The 12,357-nt window shown below is 39.3% G+C and overlaps 1 protein-coding gene across 2 annotated transcripts in view; it reads left to right on the top strand.

Annotated features, from left to right (window-relative positions):
- Window positions 1-2,035: 2,035 nt before the first annotated feature.
- The window catches only part of dipk1aa (divergent protein kinase domain 1Aa), a 32,307-nt gene continuing 21,985 nt past the window's right edge, over window positions 2,036-12,357 (top strand). For both annotated transcript variants that reach the window (XM_036556528.1, XM_036556529.1), the window contains exons 1-2: window positions 2,036-2,182; window positions 2,478-2,556. In XM_036556528.1, coding sequence (XP_036412421.1) covers window positions 2,503-2,556 — 54 coding nt within the window. In that variant the 5' untranslated portion in view covers window positions 2,036-2,182; window positions 2,478-2,502. The remainder of the gene's footprint in view (window positions 2,183-2,477; window positions 2,557-12,357) is intronic.

The following is a 12,357-nucleotide window of genomic DNA, read 5'->3' as shown; positions in this document are numbered from 1 at the left end:
CATCTACAGCAGAACCCGTTCATGATTACCTGTTAAACTGTCCAAATTTCATAAACAGTCTCTACTAGCTTGGACACTGGCTTATAAGCATAATTTTTCCCCTCACAGAAGTATTATTTGGAATAATAGGAATATCAATTTTAAGAATAAATCTCTCTTTTTTAAAAAAAATGGTTTGATAATAATATCAGTGAAACAACTTTTGAATGCTGATGGCTTTTTGTTGACATATAGTGAATTTCTTAGTAAATCTGGAGAGCCAATCACAACCACATCAAATGTTACAGCTTAGGGTTCAGCAAATAGTGATATGGATGTCATAGGGATGGTCTTTTTACTGGGGACACTGATATCCTCAAATATAAATGTACAAACATGCATATTAGGAAAGTAATATCTGATGACAGAATTTATAAACAACCGTTTTGATCTTTTGTATTTGGAAACACAAACTGGAATAAAGTGTGGACAGTTTGTGATAAATATTGTATGAATAATAAAATAAAGGAAGTGACATTTAAAATGTTACACAACATCTTCCCTGTTAAAAGTGTTTTAGAGAGATTTAGAATTATTAATGAATATTCCGGCACCTTTTGTGGTTTGGAAAAGGAAACAATTATTCATCTGTTTTACCAACGTACTCATACTAAAGTGTTATGGACTGATGCGGAAAACTTTGTAAGAGGAAAGACTGGGCACTGTGTTACACTGGATGTTTCAGACGTTATTATTCATTTTTCCACAGATTGGATGTTAAAGTATTTGTGTACAATACTTAATTATTATGGGTGAATATCATTTACATGAGAAGAGATGGTCTGATTATAAGCCAAACTTTGCACATTTCCTCCGTGAGCTGAATGAATATGGCACTTCTTTAAAAAATATAAAAAACAAGAAGGCAAAAAGGACTTTGGGATTATATGCTGATTATGATTTATTGACAGTGTAAGCTCCCCCGGCTGTTGGTTGTTGTAAGTCATGTTATGGTATGAATCCTTTAATAAAAATAAATAAATGGCTCTATACAGAACTCATGGCTCTAAAGAACTCTTGAAGAGCCATCCTCTTCAGGAGTGTGCTATATCAAACTCTCATTTAAAAAAAGGGTACGGAGCCCCGCCGGTGACATCCGGTATAAATAAAAATAATGCGTGGCCATGACTTAGTAAGGCGTGGGAATGAGATGATCCTAATGCGTGGCCACGCCTTAGTAAGACGTGATCTCGTTCCTATGCCTTACTAAGTCATGGCCACGCATTAGGATCTCGTTCCCACATGTTAATAAGGCGTGGCCACGCATTATTTTTTATTTAAACAGGATGTCACCAGAGGGGCTCCGTAAAAAAAAAAAAAGGTGAGGAAGGCCCAGTTTTATAAATACAAATAATGCATGGCCATGCCTTATTAACACGTGGGAACGAGATCCTAATGAGTGGCCACGACTTAGTAAAGCGTGGGAACGAGATCCTAATGCGTGGCCACGACTTAGTAAGCCGTGATCTCGTTCCCACGCCTTACTAAGTCATGGCCATGCCTTAGGATCTCGTTCCCACATGTTAATAAGGCATGGCCACGCATTAGGATCTCGTTCCTACGCTTTACTAAGTCGTGGCCACGCATTAGGATCCCGTTCCCACGCTTTACTAAGTCGTGGCCATGCATTATTTGTATTTATAAAACTGGGCCTTCCTCACCTTTTTTTTTTTACGGAGCCCTGCTGGTGACATCCTGTTTAAATAAAAAGCCACGACTTAATCATCTCATTCCCACGCCTTACTAAGTCGTGGCCACACATTATTCTTATTTATACAGGATGTCACCGGCGGGGCTCCGTAGTTCTCCATGGTAGGGGCCCTTCGATAGTTCAGTTTGAATACGCCTCAGGGTGTGAGCTGAGCCTGAGCTCAGCAGATGGCAGCAGAAGCCCTGAATGCGCGTTTATCAAACCACCTTTAATTAAAACAGCATATTTCGTGGATATATGTCGGCCAAAACTGCCCACGCCGCACCTTTAAGGCGTTTGATTGGTCAGAGGACGGGGCTGTGTGGTCATGGCTGAGGAGCTGATATAGGCTGGTGTGAAACAGGACGACGGGATCTGCAAACAGTCCACCTTTAAAGGTCAACATGGGGGAACAGAGAGTCGCCTGCGTGTCGCGGATTAGCCGGATTAGCGGTGAGCATGCAGCGCGAGAGCAGTCCGTGCAGCGTGCTGCTCATCCGCCAGCTGCTCGTTCGAATTTCCCGTTCCACCTTAAACGCTGCAGCAGGGACGGTCTGGCTTCCACGAGCGCTAGAACGGAGCTGCTGCGCCATTTAAGGTGGAACGGAGAATTGGAATGAGAAGCCAACTTGAGCCTCGTCAGGATTGCACTGTCTTGCTTTTTTTATGACTGTGGGGTTCAATCTCTCTCTCTCTCTCTCTCTCTCTATCTCTCTATCTCTCTCTCTCTCTCTCTCCCTATTCTCAGCTCTTTGAGATGATCCATTTCTGCTATGGCGAGAGGTCTGTTTCCACGGGCCTGGATGACAAAGTCTTACCACTTTCAGGTGAGAGCTGTGAGCTGCACTGTGGTTCGTGAGTCATTCTATGAAAACAGTGCCATTTCTATCATACAGAGTCTGTATCATTCATATATATTCGTATATAAGAGACAGAAATGTGCTAGCAAGTGTCTTCATGATCAAATGTGCTCAAATGTATATATGAATGTGCTTTAAAGTTCACCATTAAAGGCAAAAAAGAACCAGCAGAGTCATATTCTGTCAAAATCTATGAACACACTTATTATTAATCAACACTTCACACACTGTGCTGCGCCGAAAACAAATAAACAGGACAGATTTCGCTTCTTTTTAATGAAATATGCAGTTGTTCAATATTCTTTAAGTACCAACGATATAATGACATACTCAGAAGAGCATATCGTGATACACTGTCGAGTAATTTATCACTATAACAATAAATACTGTAATATTGCCCAGCTCTGTTACATGTGCACTTAAAAAGAGTGGGTTCTTTAGTAAAGGAAATGGTTCTATGTAGCACCAAAAAGGGTTCTTCTGTTACAACAAGTTTGACATCGTAACAGTAGAAGAGCCATTTTTGGTTCTATATAGAACCATCTACAGCACATTCTTAAGAACCCTTTCCTGGTGCAAAGAACCCTTTAATCATGCAAAGGTGTCTTTGAGTGTTAAAGGCTCTATATAGAACCATTGGATGACAAAGTCTTACTACTTTCAGGTGAGAGCTGTGAGCTGTACTGTGGTTCGTGAGTCATTCTATGAAAACAGTGCCATTTCTATCATACAGAGTCTCTATCATTCATATATATATATATATATATATATATATATATATATATATTCGTATATAAGACACAGAAATGTGCTAGAAAGTGTTTTTCAAGATGAAATGTACTCATTCAAAGTTCACCATTAAAGGCAAAAAAGAACCAGCAGAGTCATATTCTGTCAAAATCTATGAACACACTTATTATTAATCAACACTTTACACACTGTGCTGCACCGAAAACAAATAAACAGGACAGATTTCGCTTCTTTTTAATGAAATATGCAGTTGTTCAGTGTTCTTTAAGTACCAACGATATAATGATATACTCAGAAGAGCATATTATGATACACTGTCAAGTAATTTATCACTATAACAATAAATACTGCAATATTGCCCAGCTCTGTTACATATACCCTTAAAAAGATGTTTCTTCAAGGGTTCTTTATAGAGCATTTTTAGAAATTGGTTCTATGTAGCACCTAAAAGGGTTCTTCTGTTATAACAAGTTTGACATCGAAATAATAGAAGAACCATTTTTGGTGATATATAATTTTTTTTTCTTTTTTTCCCTTATATTTTTATTTTTCGTTAATTCAAGTGCTACGGGCACCTGTGTAAACGTGATGTGACAGTAAACGTGATTTGATTTGATTGACAGAAATATGCTGGCAAGTGTTTTTCAAGATTAAATATACTCATTCAAAGTTCACCATTATAGGAGAATCCCACCATTTTTTTCAAAATTTCTGAATAATACAGTCCTTGAGATGTAAACATGTGCTCATGATGCTCATGTGAGGCTGAAGATTGATCCTGCGCTGAATAACCCCTCAGTTTTTAAAAAAGGCGTTTGATGCAGGATACGTATCTTACTTAAATACTTAAATGACATTTACAGACATTTAAATTAGAATTCCACCATTTAAAATTCTGCATAATTCAGTGTGTGAGCTGTAAACAGTGATTCAGAGTGGTTTGGTGTGAAATGGTTCAGATGTCTTTACAGTGGTGGTGATGGGAACCAGGGGTCACCATGACTACAACACAAATATAGATGTTTTATTTACTATCCAAAACCACCCGTGAACCTACACGTGTCTTCTAACCACTTCATGAAGTAACTTCCTGTGAGGGAGCTGTTAGAGGTGGACGTCTGGTTCCTATCACCACCGCTGTGAACATCTTAGCTGTGTATATTTAGGGCACTGTAGAATGAGGACATGTATCAAAAAACGAATCGAATATTGACCTCCAAACTTCAAATGTGTGTAATTTTGAGGTGGCAAAAATGTGGCATCAGGATACTTCAAGATGTTTTCCTAATACCAATGTCATGATATTTTTTTTTGCTGATATCTGATAAGTTGGAACAGACAAAGTTGGTGCCACATTAAAAAATATTATCAAAAACTACGAATCCAGTGATTAATACAAATCGTTTTACACGCAGTTCTGTGTTAAAGAAGTTAACCAGGACTAATTATGCTCTGTTTTTAATCAAGCAAGCCGTTAGGATGTGTTTAAGTATGGACAATATCCAGGATATACTCAGAAAAGCATATTGTGATACATTATGGCGTAATTTATCACAATAACAATTACTGTCAGCTCTACTTACAACTGCAGTTCTTATATTTTTTAGCGATACTGACATTTTTACATGTTCCAAATTCAAATGGTACTACATAACAGTAATATCATGTAGGGCTGGGCAGTATGACAATATACACCGATCAGGCATAACATTTATGACCACCTTCTTGTTTCTGTGCTCATTGTCCATTTTATCAGCTCCACTTACTATATAGGTGCACTTTGTAGTTCTACAGTTCCAGACTGTAGTCCATCTGTTTCTCTGATACTTTATTAGCCCCCTTTTACCCTGTTCTTCAGTGGTCAGGACCCCCATGGACCCTCACAGAGCAGGTACTATTTGGGTGGTGGATCATTCTCAGCACTGCAGTAACACTGACGTGGTGGTGGTGTGTTAGTGTGTGTTGCACTGGTCTGAGTGGGTCAGACACAGCAGTGTCACTGCTGGACTGAGAATAGTCCACCAGCCAAATATATCCAGCCAACAGCGTCCTCTGGGCAGCGTCCTGTGACCACTGATGAAGGACTAGAGGATGACCAACGCAAACTGTGCAGCAGTAGATGAGCTATCGTCTCTATCTGTCCATGGGGGTCCTGACCACTGAAGAACAGGGTAAAAGGGGGCTAACAAAGTATGCAGAGAAACAGATGGACTACAGTCTGTAACTGTAGAACTACAAAGTGCACCTATATAGTAAGTGGAGCTGATAAAATGGACATTGAGTGTAGAAACAAGGAGGTGGTCATAATGTTATGCCTGATTGGTCTGACCAGCTACACGTGTCATTATAAAGACAGCAACATTGGCCCCGTTTAACTGGATTCAGTGCAACACAGTATGCAAAATATTTAATAAAAATCATTTGTATTCAGAGTTTTTGAGAGTTTTCGAATTGCACATCAGTTTAATCTAAAATATTAATTTTAAGAACAGTTTGAGTTTAAATGAGAACAGTTTTAATGAGTGTTTGCCTTCTCCTCCATCACACCAGCTTATTTCAACAAAGCATGAAGTACTGACACATTAAGTGACGAGTGAGTGGCCTCATTTAGGTCTTCAGAGGAGCCGTGTTCAAAAGCTGGTAAATTTAGCTTTTATTGAATATTGATATTTTTGTTTTCTCCATTTTCGAGAGGATCTGTCAGGCATAGCAAGTCCAGCCCATCACACAAAATAGAGAAAACAGGTTTACTTTGTTTTGCAATATTAACAGAAATGTTTATTACAGTGGTTGATGATCAAACTGATCAGACTCTGCTAACGTAGAACGTAGCGGCCAGTTTCGCGTGAAGTATTCCACCCTGTAACGTTCTCCTACCGTCACAGTGTGTTGGGTTGTACTTCTCAGTTGTATTTTGCAGCCAAAAAAGATGGTATACATGATTCACATGCACGTTTGGTACAGATCTCATGGAATAACTCGACTGGTTCTGGTTTGTTTGTGATGGATGAATGCATGAGCTGTAATGTGGATTTGATTTCTGGTGGAAAAAGTAACTTCATGTTCAGCGCTTGTGCTGTACTGGTGGCCTTTAGTGCAGGTATTAGGCCTTAAAACAGTGTATAGAGAATACGAGTCCACTGCAATGTAGGACCAAAAACCACAACTAGCTGGGAAAAACATCAGTAGTAACACTACAGGAATTCCTATAGGAGACTTCTAGGAAAGTCAGACAGTTACTATAAGTTAGCATGGTATTATAGATCAGTCAGTACTACAGGAGTAGATATGGAGCAAAAACATATAATAAAAAACATCAGTATGGAGGCGTTATACCGCACTATAGAACAGTAGTTTCGTCAGTTTTGTGAGACATCTTGCAGTTTTATACTTGCATTTAAAATTGTTCTGTTGCCATTGATCAGTTGTGTGACTGATAGGAGCTGGATCATGTGCTCCACTAACATGGGTAACCCATTGACAGTCATCCATACTCCTGTTCTTCTGCTCAGAAAGTTGGTTTTACTATCAATTTTGCCATATGACGACTATTTGTTGTGCAGTTTTGTTCTGGGAAGCCTCGTCTGTTTGTCCAGTGAAGGCCAATTCTGAAAAGTTTTATGTGACCAAACTTTATGATTTGTGATTTAAATCTTACCAATCTCAATAAAAAATCAGTGAAAATAAGGACAATTTGAGAAACGATACAACATTGTGCATGTATCTGTATGTCTAACCAAAACCCGTGCCTTTCTTCAATATAAATGTCACAGTCCGACCAAAACCTGAGAGATTTAGTGGTTTGAGTTGCTGTTTACACTGACTGTCCGTACACATCAGTCAATACATATGGAGACTTGCGTTCAGCCTCACTGTTTCCCTCTTGAGAGCACAGAGGTTAAGCAGTGTGTGTTTTATCCATGACAGCTATAAGAATAATATATGCTAATATATGATAATAAGCTGGCTTTATGAGCACCACAGCAGCGCACTAGAGCCAGGCTTTTACAGTGGAGCGTCTAGAGGGAAGAGCGAAAAGGGCAGCACCTAAATATTGATGAGTTATTATATAGCAGTGACTGTGATGTGCTTTGTTCTCACATGAAGATATGGCTGCATGGTATGGACAAAATCCTAGTATTGCGATTATGTACTGTAAATATACACTCCTACTTAAAAAAGATGGTTCTTCAAGGGTTCCTTAGTAAAAAAAAAAGGTTCTATATAGAACCATGAACACTCAAAGAACCCATTGCATGATTAAAGGGTTCTTTGCAACATGAAATCGTTCTTCAGATTGTTGGAGAAGGTGCTGTAGATGGTTCTACATAGAACGTTTTCCAAAAGGGCTCTATGTAGCACTAAAAATGGTTCTTCTATTGTTGTGATGTCAGGCTTGTTACAATAGAAGAACCTTTTTTGGTGCTATATAGAACTCCTTAAAAGCGGTTCTGTATAAAACGTTCTATAGCACGTTAATGTTCTCCATCAATCTGAAGAACAACTTTCATGATGTAAAGAACCGTTTAATCATGCAGAGGGTTCTTTGAGTGTTCATGGTTCTATATAGAACCATTTTCTTTTCAACACCATGAACACTCAAAGAACCCTTTGCATGATTAAAGGGTTCTTTGCGTCATGAAAGAGTTTAAGTTGATGGAGAATGTGCTGTAGATGGTTCTATATAGAACATTTTTAAAAGGGTTCTTCTATTGTCACGATGTCAGGCTTGTTAGAATAGAAGAACTCTGGTGCTATATAGAACCCTTTTCAAAGTTCTGTATAGAACCATCTATAGCACATTCAAGCACACTTCATCAATCTGTAGAACGCTTTCATGGTGTAAAGAACCCTTTAAGCATGCAAAGAGTTCTTTGAGTGTTCATGGTTCTATATAGAACCATTTTCTTTACAACACTATGAACACTCAAAGAATCCTTTGCATGATTAAAGGGTTCTTTGCATCATGAAAGAGTTTTTCAGATTGTTTGCAGTTGTGCTATAGAACCTTTTCGAAAAGGGTTCTATGTTGCACCAAGAAGTCTTCTTCCATTGTTACAATGTCAGGCTTGCTAGAATAGAAGAACCCTTTTTAGTGCTATATAGAACCCTTATCAGAGTTTTATATAGAACCGTCTAAAGGACATTCATGATGCAAAGAACAGTTTAATCATGCAAAGGGTTCTTTGAGTGTTCATGGTTCTATATAGAACCATTTTCTTTATACCACCATGAACACGCAAAGAACTCTTAACATGATTAAAGTGTTCTTCTAATTGATGGAGAATGTGCTATAGAAGGTTCTATATAGAATATTTTCGAAAAGGGTTCTCTATATAGCACCAAAAAGGGTTCTTCTACTGTCACTGTCAGGCTAGTTAGAATAGAAGAACCCTTTTTGGTGCTATATAGAACCCTTTTCAGAGTTTTATAAAGAACCGTCTATAGTACATTCATGATGTAAAGAACTGTTTAATCATGCAGAGGGTTCTTTGAGTGTTCATGGTTCTATATAGAACCATTTTCTTTACTAAAGAACCCTTGAAGAACCATCTTTAAGTGTGTGGTGATAATCAATGCTATAGCAGAGCGTGTTGTTCATCTAAAAGGCAAAAAAATTAGCTATGTAATCACACGCAGATTAGTAATCCAATCAAACATGAGTAATCAGACAATGTAAAACTCCCGGTTTACGTGATTCAGGCAGTAATCAGATTTTTGCTTTGCAACCAGCCAATAAACTCACAGAAGACGTGACATCAATGTAATGTAAAACTCAGACTTCATACCTCGTCTTATTTTTTTAAAACATTGCGCCGCTTTACCTGAAACTATGAACATACATAATCTAGAACAGGGGTTCTTAAGCGTCTTCATCCCAAGGCCCACCTGTTTATAACTATAAAGCAAAGCGGCAACACAGAAAAACTTAAATCAACTTTTTAAAAATAGTTTTCTTTTTTTCTTAATTGCTCTCACGGAAAACTGTGAATGAGGGTCTGAAAAAGATCAGATCTTCCATTTCACTTCAATCACAGAAACCAAAATTTGCAGCTATGTTAAAAAACATAACACGTTTAAAAAACAAACAAAAAAAACTTTTACAAAGAGGTCAAAAAAAGGTCATGTCGATGTGGACGGTGATTTGGAGCTGCAGTCCATCACAATTTCATTGAAAACACTCTTGTGGCTCCCACAGGAGTCACTGTTTGGTCTGCAATCTCCTTAGTTTGCAGGGTTTTAGCGCCTCATTTGAAATCAACCTCACTCCGCTCACGCTTTGGGATCAGCGTCATCACAATCAACAGTAACAATAAACCTTACATGATTTCTGCTTCTTTGTCATTGGTTTATCAGTTTGAGTCTAACTGCTAAAGTCGCTGATGCTCGGCCAGAAATCAAACACAGATCTTCGCTATTTTATGGCTCGTCTGTTGTTTTTATCAGCTGCAGCTCGAGCTGCAGGAATGACATGAGGGCAATAAGTCAGACGTTAAAACAGGCAGATTATACTGACAGTACAGCGCTGATGTGCGGGTAGAAGAAGAGGAAAGCCGGCTCTACTGATGAATTTCCCTCGTTTGATCATAAAACGTGTTCCCACCAGCAGTGAAGTGAACAGGGTTCGGTTGGAAGCAGACAGAGACCCGCGGGTTTCAGCTGTTTGTTTCAGACCCGAATACAGGTGGAGTTCACACACGTCAAAAAGGGGGCGAACTAAAGAATCTGATCTGTCCGCACCGAACAAGGCAGGAGAAACGCGGTCAGTCTCTGGTTAACCGCGCTGCATCTCAAACTGATGACGTTTATTAGCCTGCAACTGTGGGGTTTTTTGTTTATACGTCTCGACCGGCCCACTACTACCTCCCCCCCCGAGTTCAGGCCCGTGGACCACTAGAGAGTGCTTCACGGCCCACTGGTGGTCCGCGGCCCACAGGTTGAGAAACCCTGATCTAGAAGATGAAGAATATTTAAATCCTTCATTTCGTCAAGCGTGTATTTGGTTTCAGTGTCGAAGTGTTTTGCTGCGTCTCGCGGCGACGCTGCTCGCTTATTTCCGGTACCGCCGTCTGTTTTCATGCATGTGCAGACTGAGAAATCCGAAAGAAATCAGAGGAAGAGCTCACATGCACTGAGAAATCTGATTACTGAGCTAAGATCCAGCTCTCTTTATCAGATTTCCTAATCTGATTTCTAGACATTACTCCGTGTAAACATGGAGCACAAGCATGTAAACACACTCATTCTACACGTCAGAGATCCAGGGATAATGACGGACAGCTGTTGGGCAGTGCAGCTCAATATCAGCAACCGAGTGCCAGGGAAAGACCTGTATCTGAGTGACCGGGAAAGGGCGCGGCAGATGACGTGGGTTTCTCGGTGCGTGTAGAGATTGCGACAGACGAGAAGAGCAGCGAGGGTTTCGTTCAGACACTCGCGGAGATCATCAGCTAGAGGATGGAGAAATCCAGGCCAGGAATGTTGTCACACTGAGGCCTGGAAAGAGTACGAGTTCTGCAACTCTTCAATTGAGATTGAATGTTCCTCATCAGCTGTGCCAAACGTCCCTCTGTCAACCGATGTGAGTGAGTGTAGTGCAGCAAACACGCAGTACAGAGTTCACTGAAGCACAGAAACTGAGGTTGAAGCGATAAACACTGCAGAGTTCACTCAGACGTCTGTGACTTGAGTGTAAATCCTCAAACATACTTAGAGTTTTTTTATGCACACTGAAAAATCGTTCTTCAAGATCCTTTACTGGTTCTAGGGTTCTTCAGATTGATGGAGAATGTGCTGTGTATGGTTCTATATAGCACCAAAAAAGGAGAAGAACCTTATATAACCCTTCTATATAGAACTGTTTTGCCTTTTGGATTAACGTTGCTATGGCATTCGCTATAGCATTGATTATCGCCCTGGCTACACACTTAAAAAAGATGGTTCTTCAAGGGTTCTTTAGTACAGAAAATGGTTCTATATAACCATGAACACTCAAAGAACCGGTTCTTCAGATTGTTGGATGTGCTGTAGATGGTTCTACATAGAACGTTTTCGAAAAGGGCTCTATAACGCACCAAAAGTGGTTCTTTTATTGTTGCAATGTCAGGCGTGTTACAATGGAAGAACCTTTTTTGGTGCTGTGTAGAATTCTTTTAAAAACGGTTCTGTATAGAGTGTCTGTAGCACATTAGTGCCCATTCTCCATCAATCTGAAGAACAACGTTCATGATGTAAAGAACTGTTTAATCATGCAAAGGGTTCTTTGAGTGTTCATGGTTCTATATAGAACCATTTTCTTTACCACACCGTGAACACTCAAAGAACTCTTTGCATGGTTATAGGGTTCTTCAGAATGATGGATAATGTGCTGTGGATGGTTCTGGAGGAGCTATATAGAGCCCTTTTCAAAACGGTTCTATATTAACGTTGCTATATCATTTGATTATCGCAGTGGCTACACACTTCAAAAGATGGTTCTTCAAGGGTTCTTTAGTAGGTTCTATATAGAATAAAGAAAGCTTTGCATAATTAAAGGGTTATTTGCGTCATGAAGTGGTTCTTCAGATTGATGGAGAATATGCTTTAGATCTGTATAGAACCTTTTTGAAAATAGTACTATATAGCAGCCAAAATGGTTCTTTTATTGTTATGATATTACGCTTTAAACAATAGAAGAACCCTTTTGGGTGCTATATAGAACCGTTTTAAAAAGGTTTTATACATAGAACCATAAAGAACACATTCTCTAGCAATCCAAAGAACCATTTCATGATGCAAAGACCAATTTAAGCATGCAAATGGTTTTAAATAGAACCATCGCCTTTACTGAAGAACCTCTGAAGAACCATCTGTTTAAAGAGTGTACGCCACCTGCTGGTCTCGTTCAAAGCGTATATAGAACTGTTTATAGCACATTCATGCTCAATCTGAAGAGCCCTTTCATGATGCAAGGAACCCTTTAGTCATGCTCAGGGTTCTTTGAGTGTTCATGGTTCTAAATAGAACCATTTCTTTACT

This window comes from Colossoma macropomum, unplaced genomic scaffold (genome assembly GCF_904425465.1).
Source record: "Colossoma macropomum unplaced genomic scaffold, Colossoma_macropomum, whole genome shotgun sequence".
Taxonomy (NCBI): domain Eukaryota; kingdom Metazoa; phylum Chordata; class Actinopteri; order Characiformes; family Serrasalmidae; genus Colossoma; species Colossoma macropomum.
The sequence above is the reverse complement of the archived record's forward strand: the minus strand, read 5'-3'. Positions and strand labels throughout refer to the sequence as shown.